This window comes from Corapipo altera, unplaced genomic scaffold, assembly GCF_003945725.1.
Source record: "Corapipo altera isolate COAL_440 unplaced genomic scaffold, ASM394572v1 108, whole genome shotgun sequence".
Taxonomy (NCBI): Eukaryota; Metazoa; Chordata; class Aves; order Passeriformes; family Pipridae; genus Corapipo; species Corapipo altera.
Window position 1 is genome coordinate 161,232 of NW_020885028.1, and position 17,829 is coordinate 179,060.

The 17,829-nt window shown below is 58.4% G+C and overlaps 1 protein-coding gene across 1 annotated transcript; it reads left to right on the forward strand.

Annotated features, from left to right (window-relative positions):
* The first annotated feature begins 259 nt into the window (after window positions 1-259).
* On the forward strand, window positions 260-16,507 carry MYO1F (myosin IF). The gene is made up of 28 exons (XM_027668157.1): window positions 260-341; window positions 3,819-3,956; window positions 5,719-5,808; window positions 6,219-6,313; window positions 6,856-6,943; window positions 7,124-7,213; window positions 7,713-7,844; window positions 7,924-8,058; window positions 8,134-8,266; window positions 8,597-8,793; window positions 8,886-8,966; window positions 9,486-9,572; window positions 9,723-9,809; window positions 10,164-10,331; window positions 10,418-10,503; window positions 10,781-10,862; window positions 10,967-11,073; window positions 11,344-11,442; window positions 12,192-12,336; window positions 12,423-12,537; window positions 13,178-13,347; window positions 13,469-13,614; window positions 13,931-14,077; window positions 14,158-14,306; window positions 14,577-14,660; window positions 14,784-14,985; window positions 15,390-15,553; window positions 15,635-16,507. The coding sequence occupies exons 1-28, from the start codon at window positions 339-341 to the stop codon at window positions 15,709-15,711; spliced, it is 3,297 nt and encodes a 1,098-aa protein (XP_027523958.1). The 5' UTR covers window positions 260-338; the 3' UTR covers window positions 15,712-16,507.
* Window positions 16,508-17,829: the final 1,322 nt, after the last annotated feature.

A 17,829-nucleotide genomic window follows, 5' to 3' on the forward strand; every position in this document is an offset into this window, starting at 1 on the left:
GGCCTTTTTTATTAAAAGACCTGAAAGAAAAAAAAGGCTCTGAGCATCCCTGCCAGACTGCACCAAGCATCCACCTGTTCACCCAGGTGAGCGGCCCCCACAACCAGCAGCAGAGGTGGGGACACTGTTGGACAGGGCCACCCCAAGGTCCCATGGCAGCAGAGCCACTCTTGTCCTCTCCACCCCCAGCAAACCCTCACGAAATGAGGAAGTGGGAGGAGAAAAAAAAAATTAGTCGCAATTTGTAGTTGCAGCAGAAACACAAAGTGCTCTGGGATGGCACCAGAGCCTCGGTGACAGGAGCACGAGCACCCCCAGGAGCAGGACACAGGGACACCATGGTGAGTGCAAGAGGGGCCCTCCTGGGGCCCCCCCACCCCATCCCCCTTAGGCACCCTGGGGATGTCACCCCCTCTTCCTGCCACCTCAGGGCCACCTCAGGCCTGTTCTGTCCTGCACCCACTGTGCTGCTTCCTGGGAAGTGCCAGGAGCCTGCCAGAGTCCCTGCTGGAGAGGGGACTGTTCCTAGGCTTGGGGACAGGGAGCAGGCTGGGGGAAGAGCGGGGTCAGGACACAGAGGTGAGGAGCAGCCAGGGATGGGTGCCAGTGCTGGGCGCAGGGTTGGTGCCCCCCAGAGCAGGATGGAGCCCACCAGGGGATGAGTCTGAGCTGACACAAAGTGTGTTTGATTTTGCTGTGGTACCCACGGGTGAACCTTGTGTTCCTCCTAGCCCAACTTCCCACCAGAGCTTCTGGGTTTGGGGTGCTGATGAGGTCAGTGGAGGGTGGGCAGAGCATGGGGTGGTGGGTGCCAGCCCTGTGCCTCAGGCCAGGAGGGACCCTCTGGGTGTTTGCCGCCATGGCTGGACCTTGCCCCCTTGGCAGATGCAGGGAGCAGGGGCTGCAGGCAGCACATGGGGCTGCTGGAAGGCCAGTGGCCACATCTGGAAGTTGCTCCGGAGGCAGAAGAGGAAGATGAAAGCTCTGAAAATTAGGAAGATGCTCAGACATCGAGGGAGAGTCTGCACGGTGGAGTCACAGCCATGTCCTCCAGCCCATGGCCTGCTCTTGGGGGGATGCTGTTCCCAGCCACCACCACTCAGACAAGAAGGGGACAGTGGCCAGGCTGGAATCAAAGCTTCTCCCACCCACGGCTGTGGCTGCCACCTCTGAGAGGCTGCTCAGCTGCTGTCCCCCAGAGACACGGCCACTGTCCCCTCCCCACTGCCACCCAACACCTGGAGATGTTTTGTGCCTTCTCCAAGGGCCGTGGGGCTGCACAGCCAAACCCCCAACCCCTTCCAGCCCTCATCCCAACCCTTGCCTGTGCCTGGCTGTGACAGTGATGTGACAGCCCTGCCGCTCTTCTTGAGGTTTCCGGTGCTTTTAAGGTATTGCTGTTTCTGGGCCTGCCCTGTCTCAAGACAAACCACCTTGGGCTGCATCCGCTCCCTGCTCGGGGCTTACAGGTTTTTTTGGTGGTTTAGGCCTCAGCTTTGAAGAAAAACATGATGTTTTGCAAGTGCTGCTATAAGGCTGCTCCCCTCCCTGCCTCAGTGATCCTGTCTGAGCTCCAGGGGCATCCAGAGCCCCAGTGCTGACAGTCCCCATCCCACATTCCTGGGGATGCTGCTGGGCTCCTCATGTGTCACCCGCTGTGCATGGCATTACTGTTGGAGCAAAGTCCCTCAGGCACAGAGGCTGCAAAGGGCAGCTGGAAGGTCAGGGGTGGGCAAAAGCTTCTCCCTGCTTAGCATGAGGATGAAATGGTTTCCTGGAGGTGTTTGGTCCAGGCACCCTTCCCTGGGGACCTCTGCTCTCCAGTTCATCCCTAACTTCATCCTGGGGCAAAGGAAGGGACCTGGACAGAGGAGGGGACTGAGGAACTGCTGCCCTAAACCTCTAAAAGCAAATTTTGTGCCCCCACTCCCACGGGGTGCTGCCTGCAGCCCCATCCCCTGGGGGCTCACTGGGCACCAAGTTTGGGCAATGCCATGGTTTTGAGGGATCATAATTCCTCTTCATCCTCCCCCAAGATTTTAGTGAGCCCTGGCCCTGCAAACCCCTTGGAACATGCTCAGGGAAGCCAGGCAGGCTCTATGATCCCACAAACAGGGTGGAAACACCCAGAGCCTTGCAGATGTCCAGGACAAACCCTTCATTGAAAGTGAGCAGGTGTTTTCCTTGCAGTTGAGAGTCAGGAAAACACCTGAGCTGGCCCAGACGAAGAGGAGGTGGCGAAGGCACACGCTCAACACTGACAGCTCTGAGCAGTTGTGTGACTAAAGGAGAAGCTCTGGGTGTCAGATCAAAATCTCCGAGCTTTCAGTGCAGGAAATGCTCATATTTGCCTTAATTTGGTGCCAGAAGCAGTGCCAGAGGGTTTGGGATGATGGGGACATGGAACAGAGGTGTTTGGCCCCCCATGGGCTTTTCCTGGCTCTCTCCTCTCTTGCCTGAAGCACAGGGTTTTGGTTGAAGCTGGGCAGCTCCCTGGGAGCTGAAATGGGTCACTGAGCCCACCTGCATTTTTCCAGGTGGATTTTCTAGGGGATATTAGGATGGAGGGCAGGAACAGGAGAGGAAGGCAAGAAAAAGACCCATAAACAACAAACAGGAGGAAGAGGAGAAGCTCCCCCAGTGGTTTCAGGCTGTGTGAGCAGCCCCATTACCCCTTGGATCCCCTGAGCTGGCCCAGCTCCAAAGACAAAAGCCCCTTCACCAGCCATGGGATTTGAGTTGCATTTGGGGTTTGGGGGGCTATGGGTGGTATTTTGGGTTGCAAAGCCCAGTGAGGAGGGAGGTGGACAGGGGGAGCAGCACGATGGTGCAGAGCTTCACGTCCCATGAGGGTCCCTCTGTCCCCCATCCCGATGGTGCTGGGTGGTGATGAGCCCCCAAAGATATTGGGGTCCAGAGGCCTGAAATCTTGAGAGGCAGCAGGAAAATGAAGCAAAAGGGGAAGAGGAGAAAAGGGAAATGGAAAGAGTAACAGGCCAGGGGCGACGGGGGAGAAGTGAAATCGGTGATGGAGCAGTGGGGGTAAAAGAGGAACCATGAGGGACAGGCCTAGAGGGGCCACGGGCAGGGCCAGACAGGGTATCCCCTCCAGCACCTCACCAGGGGCCACACGGGCACCACAGCTGTGCCCAGCACATTCCCCCTGCAGCATCGAGGGTGAGGGGAGCCCTCAGGGGATTTTCTGCACTGGGAAATCTCACCCCCCCCCCCGCTCCCAGGGCTGGGTTTACCCCACAAGGGCTTAAACCACAGCCCAGTTTTCCTGCTCTGCCCCAGAGACAGAGCTGGGCAAGTTGGAGGACAGCTGGAAAGAGGGTGCTGGTGTCACCCTGCGCAGGGGGAAATGGTGATGGGGCACAGTGGCACCTCTGCCCTGATACGAAGAGGATGTGGGTGGGCAGAGGATGCCACCACCACCCTTCCCCTGCGTTATTCTGGTGCCCCTTTGACTCATAAGCAGAGCCTGTGCATCAGCTACTTCCTTAGATCTTCGTTAAGCTCTGCAAGGAGCAGGGGTGATGGTGCAGATGTGCCCACAGTCTCAGCACCCTGTCTGCTCCTTGTCCAGTGCCAGACCTGTGGTGGGGAGGGATGCAGCCAGAGGGGTGGGGCGAGGCCTGGTGCACTAGATTTGGAGCTTTGGGAGCTCCCAGCTTGGCCAAAGCCCCTCATTTCACCTATTTTGGAGCCACAGCTGAGATGGGGGCCAATCACAGCTCCCAGTAACTTCAGGGGAGTTTTGGAGCTCCACTCCCAGCAGTGGTGGCCCCTGTGACACACTCCCTGTGTCCCTGCAGGGCAGCAAGGAGCGCTTCCACTGGCAGAGCCAGAATGTCAAGCAGAGCGGTGTGGATGACATGGTGCTGCTCTCCAAGATCAACGAGGAGGCCATCGTGGAGAACCTCAAGAAGCGTTTCATGGATGATTTCATCTTTGTATCCTCCCCAGGGCAGCAGGATGGGGACAGGGAGCAACAGGGATGGGCTCCAAGGCTTTGCCAGGGCATGGGACAAACTGGGGCTGCCCCAGTGCTTCCAGAGTGTCCTGTCCTCGCACTGGTGGGACAGGATTGGGATCAGCTGGAGGAATGTTGCCATTCCCAAACTGACTTGCACTTGGCACACAGCAACCAAGACCCTTATCCTGCCATGCCCTGGGACCCACTTTGGTTCTTCCTTTGTGGCCACAAAGCCCTGAGCAAAGCCCTTCATCCGCTGTCTCCTGCTGCTCCTGCACACCTGAGACCCACCTGCCTGTGACAAGGGGGCCAGACCTCGTGGCAGGAGTGACCATTGTCCCCTGTTGTGGTCACCACCCTCCCCAGTGCCCTCAGTGTGGCTGCAAACACAGGCAAACCCTGGGTGGTGCAGGAGCATCGCTGCAGGCACAGGGAGGAGGTGCCATCCCTCACTCCCACTAGTGTCAGGACACACAGGACACCCTAACCCAGAACAGGGGACAAAGCTCCCTCCCTGCCCAGTGTTGCCCCCCCATGTCATCCCCAGCCCAGTCCCTGCTCCCATCCCAGAGCTGACACTCAGAGCACCAAGCACGAGGCTCTGTGGCTCTCGGCCCGTGCTGTGGGTGGGGACGTGTCCCCAAGCCCTTCCTCGCTCACCCCACACCTCCCTGGGGACGTGAACGGCTCAGCACCACCATCCCAGCTTCCCCTACGCCCCAGAGCCCCGGGGAGCAGAGTGGGGCACGGTGGGGGCTCTCTGGGCTGACAGCAGGGCTGTCTCCCGCCCACGCCACTGGATGTGGTTTCCCTGAAGATGCAGCTCTGACCTTACAAGGCGATGCTGTGCTGGCCAGCTGTGACACAGCCTCCTCCCCTGCAGCCCCGGGGCTTCACGTGTGTTTAGGGGCTGGCTTTGGGGTTGGCCTTTTTTTTTGGTTTGGAGGAAAAGAATAGCCCACACAGCGTCTTTCTTCCTTTTTTTTTTTTTTTGTGTTGCTGTCTGCAGGGCTCCATCCAGCCATGACTCAGCATCCTGCACTTCTGCATTTCCCAGAAAAGCCCCTCTCTTCCTGCCCTTTGGTCACTCTCCCTCTGCCCTGCTCTCAGGTGGGACAAAAATAAGACATCAGACATCAAGGGTTCAAAGTAATCCCACTGGCACCACTCTGTCCCCAACCTCCATCTCCCCATTGTGCTGGGGGCTCATTCAAATCCTGCTACTGCGCCGTTTCCAGGTGCAATTCCCTGATTTTCCATTCTCCTGCCCACACTGAGTTACCTGGGGATGCTGCAGGCAGGGGCTGAGGCAGCAGAGTGACAGCAGGGAAAGGCAGGAGCCACAGTTTCTTCCCTCTCAGTGCCTCAGTTTCCCTGACTGGAAAACAGGGATGGGCTCCCGCTGCAGAGTGAGTGTGGGCAGAGTATGAATTCCAGGAGACTGTGGGATGCTGGAGATGCCCCATTTGGAGTGGATTCTCAGCCAGGCCAGGGAGCTGAGGGGATGCTCCTGCTGTGCCCTGTGTCCCTCACACCACCGGGGACATCCTCAGGCTGAGGGGGCAAAGCCAAGTCATGGCAGCTTCCGAGTGGAAAACCCTCGTGGTATTCCTGGTGCAGCTTCCAGGGCGTGGCAGGGACCCCAAAACCACCTTTCTACCATTGCTCTGATGCTGCCTCCGGGGTGGGATTGGGCAGTGGGAAGGGAAAGGACACAGAGACCTTAACATGCCACCCAGACCTACATCGGGCCCGTGCTCATCTCCGTGAACCCCTTCAAGCAGATGCCGTATTTCACCGACCGCGAGATCGAGCTGTACCAGGGCGCGGTGAGGCTGCCACGGGCTCTTTGGGTTCAAAACCTTCAGGGTGACCCCTGAGGGTCCCCCTCCTCCCCAGCCCTTCAGCTGCTGCAGGGGTCAGTGCTCCCCAGCAGTGCTCCCTAGCACGTCAGTAACGAGGCTCAGCAGCAAACCCACATTCCTGGGAAATTCAGCTCATAAATCCACACCAAAGCAACCCAAACATGGTAAAATCCAGCCCGAGTAGCTCTGCCTGATGAGCTTCCCAGGAAGGAGGGGAGAGTCAAAAAACCTTGGACGTGCTGCTGATGAGCTCATGTTTGCGGGAAGGGACTAATTCCCATGTGGGGAAAGTTAAGGGGATTTGGGGTGGGGGCTCAGGGCAGGGGCTGGTGGCTGCTCTGTGCTCATCATCACTGTCCCTGTCCCCTGTTTAGGCTCAGTATGAAAATCCCCCCCATATCTACGCCCTGACTGACAACATGTACCGGAACATGCTGATCGACAGGGAGAACCAGTGTGTCATCATCAGGTACTGGGGGACAGTGGGCACAGTTGGGACCCCATGTCACTGCTCTGGGACAGCATTCCCCCAGCACCTCTTCTCCCCACACCCAGGGACTTCCTAATTAAACACAGCAACCATGTGATGGCAAGAAGTGGCTGGAGTGTCCTGGGGGACATTGTGGTGTCTGGAGGGACCCCGATGTCCTGGGCCACTGGGTGGTCCCAGGCAGGGCCAGAGCCTTGAGCAATGCACCTTTCCGGTGGAGTGTTGCAAGGGAAATGGTCAGGATGTGGGGGAAGGCCAGAGACTTCCCCTTGAGGCTCCCAGGTCTCCCTCTTCCCCTCCAAAACCCAGCAACAAGAAATCCAACATCTCACTGAGCAATGCTCTGGTCCCACTTACACCCCAGAGTGCCTGGGCAGCCCCGTCCCCAGGGGGAAGGTCACAGCCCCCAAAACTTGCTGTCACCCTCTGGTCCTGCTAAAGCATCACCCTCTGAAGCCCCCCAGGGAAGGTGACTCTGGTGGGACCATCTCACAGCCTACTCTGCTTTGGCATTTGCACAGCGGAGAAAGCGGGGCCGGCAAAACGGTGGCGGCAAAATACATCATGGGCTACATCTCCAAAGTGTCCGGGGGTGGGGACAAGGTGCAGGTAGGTCTGTGGTCACCCCTGCCACAGGGCACTTCACCTCCCAAGCTCTCCCCAGCCCCTGACCCCCCCCCACAGAGCAGCCATTTCTGGGCTGGGGACACACAAAGTCCCCAACCCCAAGGCCGTGGGGCACAGCTGGATGGCCCCCACAGCTCAGACCTGCCCTTCCTCTGCCCCCAGCACGTGAAGGACATCATCCTGCAGTCCAACCCACTGCTGGAAGCCTTTGGAAATGCCAAAACTGTCCGGAACAATAACTCCAGCCGCTTTGTGAGTGTTGCCAGGGCAGTGCAGAGGGTCACAAAATCACAAATTTAGGTTAAAAAAGACCTTTAAGATCATCAAGTCCAACCATTAACACAGCACTGCCAAGGCCACCTCTAAACCATGTTCCCAGGTGCCACATCCACACAGCTTTTAAATCCTTCCAGGGATAGTGACTCCACCACTGCCCTGGGCAGCCTATGCCTATGCCTGATCGCCCTTTCAGTGAAGGAATTTTTCCTAATATCCAACCTAAACCTTCCCTGGGACAAGTTGAGGCTATTTCCTCTAGTCCTGTTGTCCTGTTGCTTATTACCTGGGAGGAGAGACTGACTTTCACCTGACTCCAGGCAGCCATAGAGAGCAAAGAGGTTACCACATGAGCAGGGATACACATCCCAGCAATGCTCCTCCAGTGGAGGGAAACAGAGGAGAGTGAGGGGGCCCGGGGGAGTAAGGAATCCCAGCAGGGCCGTGGCTCTGAGCAGCATCTGTGCCGGGGCAGGGGAAGTACTTCGAGATCCAGTTCAGCCGGGGCGGAGAACCCGACGGGGGGAAGATCTCCAACTTCCTGCTGGAGAAGTCGCGGGTAGTGAGCCAGAACGAGTGCGAGAGGAATTTCCACATCTACTACCAGGTACTGGGGTGGTCAGGAGCCGCCGGGCTGGGAGGGGGAGCCAGAGACCAGGTAACTGCAGCTACTCATTCCCTCGCAGCTCATCGAAGGGGCGTCCCAAGAGCAACGACAGAACCTGGGCATCATGAGCCCGGATTATTACTATTACCTGAACCAGACAGACACCTACCAGGTGGAGGGCACGGATGACCGCAGCGACTTCCATGAGACCATGGTGAGTGCCCGGGAAGGGGGTCCCTAAAGCCTCCGCGGCTGGGCGGGGGCTGATGAGCTCCCTGCCCCCCCCCAGAATGCCATGCAGGTCATCGGCATCCGGGGCGAGGACCAGCAGCTGGTGCTGCAGATCGTGGCCGGGATCCTCCACCTGGGAAACATCAGCTTTCGGGAGGAAGGGAACTACGCCCGGGTGGAAAACGTGGACTGTGAGTAGCCAAGTAGCTCCAGGGGAGGGCGGGTGGTGATGGTCACAGAGACCCCTGGAATTGAGGGGCAAACTGTGTCACAAATTCCCTGGCAGAGGAGGGAGGCAGTACCACGTTAGAGATGGAGAAACTGAGGCAGCAAGCAAATGGCTCAACGAGGGCTTGATTAGCAAGGGGATGGATGGCAGGAGTCACTTGCTGCGATTTGGCAGAGGAAGGACCCACCCGTGTCCCCACTCACTGCTGTCCTTGGCACTCGGACGGGACTGGGGGTTCCAGCCAGGGCTGTGGGTGTACAGGCAGCCCTGACCACCTCCCTGCTCTGCCCAGCCCTGGCCTTCCCTGCCTACCTGCTGGGGGTCGACCAGGACCGCCTGAACGAGAAGGTGACCAGCAGGAAGATGGACAGCAAGTGGGGCGGCCGCTCCGAGTCCATCACCGTCACCCTAAACGTGGAGCAGGCAGCCTACACCCGCGACGCCCTGGCCAAGGGGCTCTACGCCCGTGTCTTTGACTTCCTCGTGGAGGTGGGTGGTCCTCTGGGTGTCACCATCAGCTCCAGAGTAAGCCAATCCCGCTGCCTTGCACCTGTGGTGATGGCTTGTCCCCTCTCCCACAGTCCATCAACAGGGCCATGCAGAAGCCATACGAGGAGTACAGCATTGGGGTGCTGGACATCTACGGCTTCGAGATATTCCAGGTGTGTGATCACAGAATGTCCTGAATTGGAAGGGACCCACAAGGATCATCAGTCTAGCTCCTGGCCCTGCACAGGGCACCCCAACAATTCCACCCTGTCCCTGAGAGCGTTGCCCAAACTCTCCTTGAACTCTTTGCATGACCACTGCCCTGGGGAGCCTGTTTCAGTGCCTGACCACCTGCTAGGGGAGGAAGCTTTTCATAATATCCAACCCAAACCTTCCCTGACACAACTTCAGGCCATTCCCTTGGGTTCTGTCACTGGTCACCACAGAGATCAATGTCTGCCTCTCCTCTTCCCCTCACAAGGAAGTTGTTGCTTTGCTGTAGGAGTCCAGCTGGGAATGTCCTTCCCTGCTCCTGCAGCAAGGAGAGCAGCTGGATCAGGGGGATGTCAGACCCCGAGAAGGGTCCCTGGAGCAGCACCCAAAGGCTCTGTTGGTTGAGGTCCCTGGAATAAGCCAGAAGGGCAGAAGACAACTCAGCCCTGCTTTCTCTTTCATCTTTTGTACCTTTGCAGAAAAATGGCTTTGAGCAATTCTGCATTAACTTTGTGAACGAGAAGCTGCAGCAGATCTTCATAGAGCTGACCCTGAAGGCAGAGCAGGTACAGGGGGCGCTGGGCTGAGGGGCAGCAGGGCTGTGCCAGCATCCCAATTCCTGCACCCTCCCTCCTCCCTGGCACAGCTGGAGCAGGGGGGCTGCAGTGTATCCCATGGGCTCAGGAGCCCACACAGCTCTCCCTGTGCTTCCCCAGGAGGAATATGTGCAGGAGGGGATCAAGTGGACCCAGATCCAGTATTTCAACAACAAGGTGGTGTGTGACCTAATAGAGAACAAGCTGGTGAGTGGGGTCCCCTCTGCCAGGGGAGGCTTTCTCAGGGAGCAGAGGCACCAGCAGGGGCTGAGTGGGCTGAGTGCTGTCAAGGATGGGTGGCAGAGGGCAGTCCTGATGGGGAGCAGAGAATCACAGAATGGTTTGGGTTGGAAGGAACCTTAAAGCCCATCTCATTCCACCCCCTGCTGTGGGCAGGGACACCCTCCACTAGACCAGGTTGCTCCAACCTGGACTTGAACCTTGACTCTCCTCTGCATCCTTAACCTAAGCTGAGGTTCAGCATGAAACAGCTTTGACCAGCACAGCCAGGTGCAGGACTGGGACCTTTGGACACCCATGGTTTCCCTCCCCCTCTGCCAGAACCCCCCTGGGATCATGAGTGTCCTGGATGACGTCTGTGCCACCATGCATGCCACAGGCGAGGGCGCAGACCAGACCCTGCTGCAGAAGCTGCAGGCGGCCGTGGGTACCCACGAGCACTTCAACAGCTGGAGCTCGGGCTTCATCATCCACCACTATGCAGGCAAGGTACAGCACCCCAGACCCACACTCTGCACCCAACACCCTTCACCTGGCCACCAGGGCGCAGGGCTGAGGTCCCCTCCTGTCCCCAGGTGTCCTATGACGTGAACGGCTTCTGCGAGCGCAACCGGGACGTGCTGTTCACCGACCTCATCGAGCTCATGCAGAGCAGTGAATTGTGAGTCCTGGCAGTTCTGGGGACACCCCAAAAGGGCTGGGGCATAGGGCAGCATCCTCAACATCCAGATCATAAGGGCTGATCCTGCTTTTGTGGGAACCACAGCTCGGGGTGCTCAGCATCCTGCATCACCCCACAGGCCCCCTGGGTGACATCCCTCCAGGTGACATCCCAGGGCTGCAGGGCTGGGAAAAGGGGGGCTCACCCACCAGCACTGACCCTGCTGAGCCTGGGGAGCCTGACAGCTCTCACCTGGGGACTGTCACCTCCCTTCCAGCGGTTTCATCCAGATGCTTTTCCCAGAAAAACTTGATTCTGACAAAAAGGGACGACCAACCACGGCGGGCTCCAAAATCAAGGTACGTCCCATGGGCTGCAGGACAGTGGCTGCCCCTGGGTCAGCAGCAGGGTGATGGGCTCCCACCAACATCTTTAATGCTCCAGAGGTCGATCCTTGCAACAGAAACAGGCCAATGACCTGGTGAACACGCTAATGAAGTGCACTCCACACTACATCCGCTGCATCAAACCCAATGAGACCAAGAAACCCCGGGACTGGGAGGAGAGCAGGTAACAGGGAGCCCACAGAGTTCAGGGAATGGGACACAGCCATGGAGAGGTGGCCAGGACTGGCTTTCCTCCAAAAACTGGTCCCTCTGAGCTGCCCACAGATCCAGGGCAGAATGAGGAGTGTGTGTAGGCGCTCCATCCCCTTTAGGTGCATCACTCATCTGAGCCCCAAGAAGCTCTCATGTACATCCCTTTGCAAACAGGGGCCAAAGGGCCCCAGCAGGTCCCACTGTGACCTGCCATCCCACACTGTCCCTCCTGGCTCCGCAGGGTGAAGCACCAAGTCGAGTACCTGGGGCTGAAGGAGAACATCCGGGTGCGCCGGGCGGGATTCGCCTACCGCCGGCTCTTCCACAAATTCCTGCAACGGTGAGTGACCATGGGGAATTAATTTAATTATTTAGATAGTAATTGTTTTATAAATTTAGGATAAATTAATGCAACCCCCTGCCATGGGCAGGGACACCTTCCACTAGCCCAGGTTGCTCCAAGCCCTCTCCAACCTGGCCTTGGACACTTCCAGGGATGGGGCAGCCACAGCTGCTCTGGGCAACCTGTGCCAGGGCCTCCCCACCCTCACAGGGAAGAATTTCTTCCCAAGATCCCATCTAAACCTTCTCTCTTTCAGTTTGAATCCTTTCCCCCTTGTCCTTTCCCCCTACTTGCTCTTGTGAAAAGCACTTTATGTTGCTGTGAAGTATCAGGGGTGGTGGGAGCCCCAGATATCCTTCTCTTGTACCCCAAATTGGCCTCCCAGTGCTGTGGATCATGAAGACACAGCCAGGCAGCACCAGTACACACCTGTCTGAAGTGGGTCCCTCTCTTTATGGGATGGGGGATGGCAGATCCCCGCAGTCCAGCCATGTCACGGCTTTTCATTAGGAAGAAATTCCTCCCTGTGAGGGTGCTGAGGCCCTGGCACAGCTTTCCCGGAGCAGCTGTGGCTGCCCCATCCCTGGAAGTGTCCAAGGCCAGGTTGGATGGGGCTTGGAGCAACCTGGGCTAGTGGAAGGTGTCCCTGCCTATGGCAGGGGGTGGGACAAGATGATCTTTTAAGATCCCTTCCAACCCAACCCCGCCCGTTCCATGATTCCCTGATTCAGTGTCTCTCCCCACAGCTACGCCATCCTCACCCCCGAGACGTGGCCGTCGTGGCGCGGGGACGAGCGCCAAGGGGTGCAGCACCTGCTGCGCTCCGTCCACATGGACCCCGACCAGTACCAGATGGGCCGGAGCAAAGTGTTCGTCAAGAACCCCGAGTCGGTGGGTGCCCCCCAGCCCTGCACCCCCAGGGACACTGCGGTGGGGTGTCCTGGACAGCCACACTCAGCGCTCTGTGTCCCTCCCAGCTCTTCCTGCTTGAGGAGATGCGGGAGAGGAAATTTGACGGCTTCGCCCGCGTGATCCAGAAGGCCTGGCGCCGGCACGTCGCCATCAGGAAGTACGAGCAGATGAGAGAGGAGGGTAAGGCCAGGCAAGGACATGGACACCATCACCCCAGCACCCCTTTTAGGGTGTTTTTCATTAGGACAGCTCATCTGCCAGAGTAGCATCCCGACTCCTAATCATGGCACTTATGAGGAGGGGTGTGAAGAGGAACCAGACCATGAGATGTCCAGAGTCTTTTCCCACATCTTGAAGGAAGGCACAGATTTCTTGCTCTCATTTCCAGCCCCGGGAGGGGCCGTAAGACAGAAGCAGATCCTTGTGCTGTCTCGTTCTGCATTTCATTACCTGCAAAAGGATGGAGAGGAGTAGCTGGGAATCAGCATTGGCAGAGGGATGGGAAAGCCCAGTGGTCCTTGCCTGACCCCCTACAGGGGTTTTCCAACCTTCCCAAACATGCAGTGAAAAATCAAGGAGGAAAATCCAGAAAGCAGCTGTGACCATCCCTCCTTCCCACAGCAAAAGGATTTTTGAAGGCAATTAATGGGTTTCAAAGCCAGCCCGGCTCAAGCAGCTGGGATTCCTCCCATGGCATATAACAAGCCCCACTTCTTGCTGCCATGATCCGTGTGACAGATCCCACAGCTGGTTTGGGAGGGCTCTGAGCCGCCAGCACAGAGCCCTGTCTGACCAGAGTTGCTTTGGGATTCTTTCACAGCTGCCAGCATCCTCTACAACTTCAAGGAGCGGAGGAGGAACAGCATCAACAGGAATTTCGTGGGCGATTACCTGGGCATGGAGGAGCGGCCGGAGCTGCGCCAGTTCCTGGCCAAGCGGGAGCGGATCGACTTCGCCGACTCCGTCACCAAATACGACCGGAGGTTCAAGGTACACGGACACACCTGTGGCTTGGGACGGCCATGGTGGCTTTCCTTAGGTGGGATGTGTGTGTGGGGCAGGTGCCCCCTAGCAAACACCCCTCACCCCCCTCTCCTGTCCCTTTCCCAAGCCCATCAAGCGGGATTTCATCCTCACCCCCAAGTACTTCTACCTGATCGGGCGGGAGAAGGTGAAGAAGGGCCCTGAGAAGGGGCAGATCAAGGAGGTGCTCAAGAAGAAGGTGGAGCTCCAGGCGGTGAGCGGAGTCTCGCTGAGGTGTGTCCCTTAGCTTGGGCTCCACAGGGGGGGTCACCTCAACCTCCACCGACCTCCCCATCCCCTGCTGTCCCCCAGCCCCTTGTCCATGGTGCCCCCAGCCCCTTGTCCATGGAGGCAACAGATCATCGAGCTGTGAGGAGGAAGCTCCCCACAGGATGCTTTGCAGATGGGGCTTTGGAGGTCTTGGAGCTTTCCAGCCAAATCACCCTCTAAATTTCCTTGGGGTGGACCCAAGCCCAGCAGGGCCTCCAGTGCCAGCTGGCACCAGCCTTGTCTCCTACTGACACCCCACAAACTGGGGTTGCTCCCCCAGCACCAGGCAGGATGACTTCTTCATCCTCCATGAGAAGGACGCCGACAACTTCTTGGAGTCCATCTTCAAGACGGAGCTGATCAGCCTGTTGTGCAAACGCTTTGAGGAGCTCACCCGTTCCAAGCTGCCCCTCTCCTTCAAGGATACGTAAGGATGGGGGCCAGGAGAGGTGACAAAGCAGGACAGGGCCCTGTCACTGTGGTCTCATGGCCCTGTCTCTCCCCTAGACTACAGTTTCGGGTGAAGAAGGAGGGCTGGGGCGGTGGTGGCACCCGCAACGTCACCTTCATCAGAGCACAGGGCGACACGGCCACCCTCAAAGCTGGAGGCAAAACCCTTACGGTCAGCATTGGGGATGGGCTCCCCAGGAATGCCAGTGAGTGCCAGGGTACCCAGGGGGTGGCAGGGGGGGCACACAGGAGTACTGGGGCTGCAGGGCACAGCTGGAGGCCTGGGAATATTGGGGTGAGCTGGTGTGTGCCCAACCCTGCTGGGTTTGTGTCTCACCCAGGAGGGACCCACTTCTGCTGGGCTGATAGGGCAGCACAGGGAGCTTTGGGAACAGGACAGCTGGGTATAAATGGGGGGAAGCCCACTCAGCTGGCTCTGAGGACAGTCACCTAACGGGGGGCTTGTGTCCCCCCAGAGCCCACAAGGAAGGGGGCAACGCAGAGCAGAGGTGGCAGCAGGGTCCCAGCACCCTCCCGGACCGCCCCACCAGCACCAAGAGGTGAGGAGGGGGGTGCCAGGGAGGGGAGACCCCAGCCTGGATCCAGCCAGTGCTGCACTCCCAGGGGGTGCAGGCTGAGCATGAACCCCCCGTAATGCACCATCCTGGGATGGGATCTTCCAGGAGCCTGCAGGAACGGGGCACCTCAGTTCCCACAGGGTGATGGGCGGCCACAGAGGGACACCTACAAGGTGCCCCAGAAGCAGACACGGGGCCCACCGGCCACGGCACTGCCCCCCCTGAACGCTGGCCACCAGCCCAGGACACGGCCCCCATCTGAGCACAACATGGATTTCCTCAACGTGCCTGACCAGGGGGTAGCTGGGTAGGTCCTGTCCCATGTCCCACTCCCTGACATATCCTCCCCTCCCACTGCCTCCAGCACCAGGAGATGCTTTTTCCCCTCTGAGGAGCAGACCGAGTTGGGGCAACCTGCCTTTGCTGGCAGGACACATTTCCCAGGCTCTTGTGTATCCCAGTTCTCCCAGTCCCTGCACTGGAAGACCCACCTGCAGGCACAGAGCATCCCATGGGTGTGAGGCAGCAGGAAAGGAAGGAGGGTGCAGCACATCCTGGCTGAGTTCTCCCAGTCCCTGCACTAGGAGGACCCACCTCCTAGTAGACACGGAGCATCCCAGGGGTGTGGGAGGGCAGGGTGGGAAGGAGGGAGCAGCAAACCCCCCACCCTCCTGCCCTCCCCGTGTGGACCCTGTTCCTCCCACCCCTCAGGATGCAGCGCCGGCGCAGTGTGAGCCAGCGGCCGCCCCCAGCCCGGCGGCCCAAGGCCCAGCCCAAGGCAGTGCCACGGTGCCGGGCGCTCTACCAGTACGTCGGGCAGGACGTGGATGAGCTCAGCTTCAACGTGGGGGACATCATTGACATCCTGCTGGAAGGTACCAACCTCTGTCTTGCCCAGCTTCACTCCCCACTGTGGCAGCACCACCCCTGACCTGGCTGGTTCTCCCCTTTCCCAGATATCTCGGGCTGGTGGAAAGGCCGCTTGCACGGCAAGGAAGGGCTTTTCCCTGGGAACTACGTGCAGAAGATCTGAGCTGGGCGCAGTGACCATGTGGCTGGAGGCAAAGAGGGGGTCACCACCCTCCCAGCCCACCTCTGTGAGGCTGTGCCATGTGGATCCATGGTAGTTCTCCAGCAATGTTTATTATGGAGCAAGTGCTTCCTGCTGTGCTGGTGCCGACCGCTGAATCCCAGAGCTGCTTTAGTGGGTGGCATTCCCACAGCAAGGACAGGTTCTTTGCTGCTTGTTCATACTCTAGGGACTGAAACTATCATGGGGTATAAATAGGATTGTTGTTAATAATTATGGTAAATAGTCGGCAAATCTGACTCAGAAATTGGGTTTGGGGGTTGTGTTTCACACCAATGCCATCCCATGGCTCCCACTGGCCCCATGACAAGAGCTCTGATGTGGGCAGACACTTACAGGAGGCAACCCCGTTCCACCCACATTAAACCCTCCAGAAGACGTTGAATACAGAAACCAGCTCGCCCAGGAATTCAGCTCAGGCATCTCCACATCCCGGCGTGGCTCTGGATCACTCACAGCCAGTGGGAGCTGCCAGGGCAGCAGCAAAGCAGGACCAGGGCACCATCACCAATCCCTGATTTCTCACAGGTAAAGCTCCAAGGATCAATTAGACAAAGTCCATGGAGCTGTGACACGTTTTTCTGATGGTGGTTGGAAGAGTGCTGGGGCCCCCAGTTTGCAGAGTGGGAGTCTCATCTATGGGGGGCCAGGGTTGATGCGTAGGGTGGAAATTACCATCCTTGGGATTCAGGGACACTCTACATCCCGAACTCCCAGGACAGAATTCAGGAACACTCTCCACCCCAAACCCCAGGACAGTGGGATAGCTGTGGCTGCGTGGGGGGTGTTGAGTGTGGGCTGATTCCGACCCAGGGCTGTTCCAGGAGGTTTGCAGCAGGGAAAGGGATGGACAGGGCCGACATGTCAGGGCTCCCTTCCGCCCTCCTCCCCCTTCCCTTCCCCCTTCCCCCTCCCCCCTCGGAGGAAGTGACGACAGCCCTGATTCCACATGACCCTGCCTCAGCCTCACATCCCAGCCCTCCTCTTCCTCCGTCCCGCTTCCCGCTGCCCCAGCACAGACCTACTGTCCCACAGATGGGACCCCAGGGTGGGGGTGGCAGAGAGCAGGAACGCGCTGGGATGGGAAGTCCCCCATGACCCCACACTGAAAATGGTTCTTGCCCCCCAGCCCCAGTATGGGGTTTTTACCACCCCTGTGGTCCTTGGGGTGATTTTTCCTCTAAATCACAGGTTTTTAGGATATTTGCACTGCAAAGGTTTTTTTCCTTTGATGGGGGGGTGGGAGCCTGCAGAGCCTTTGTTTTTATTTTATTGAAAAATAATGGCTTTGGAAACTCTGGGGATTTAGGAAACTCCTTCCTGCACGTTCCAGCCCTTCCTTGGGACTGAAGTGGGGGGAATGGGGGCAGCACCCCAGCAGTGGGTGCTGTCAAGTGGGACATTCCCACTCAGCCCTACAGGCAGGTAGGAGTTGGACCAGCTCAGGCACTCACTGGGATGTTCCGGAGGGCTCCAGAGGCTCTGAGGGGCTCACAGGTCTCTCAGGAATTTTGGGGTCTCTCAGGAGCTCCAGTTGTTCTGAGGGTCCTGGAGGCCCCAAGGGGCTTGGGTTGCTCTTGGGGGCCACTCAGGAGCTGACAGGATGTTCCAGGAGTCCAGAGTGTTCCAAGGGTGTCCCAGAGGGCCCTGGGATGCTCTAAGGGGGATCAAAGTGCCCTGAGGGGTTTGGGGGGCTCCAAAAGGCTTGGGGTGCCTTGGGATGCTTCAAGGGGTCCAGGGCTTCCCAAGGGGCTCAGAGTGCTCTGAGGGCTGTGGGATTCCATGAAGGTCCCCAAGATGCCCTGAGGATTCAGGATGAGACTGCTTCAAAGCCCTGAGATGCTCCAAAGGCCCTGGGATGCCCTAAAAGCTCCAGGATGCTCAGAGGCCACTAGGATGCTCTAAGGCCCCAGGATACTCCAAGGCCCCCGGGATGCTCCAAAGACCCGAGGATGCTCTGATCCCCACAGCTCCGCCCCCCCCCCCCCCCCAGATGTTCCGAAGCCCCGGGATGCTACAAGCCCTGGGGATGCTCCGAAGATCCCGGGATGCTCCAGCCTC

Coding starts and splice junctions, on each gene's coding strand:
- MYO1F (XM_027668157.1), top strand. Junction 3,957..5,718: donor TCATGGATGATTTCATCTTT/GTATCCTCCCCA, acceptor CATGCCACCCAG/ACCTACATCGGGCCCGTGCT. Junction 10,332..10,417: donor TCCACCACTATGCAGGCAAG/GTACAGCACCCC, acceptor TCCTGTCCCCAG/GTGTCCTATGACGTGAACGG.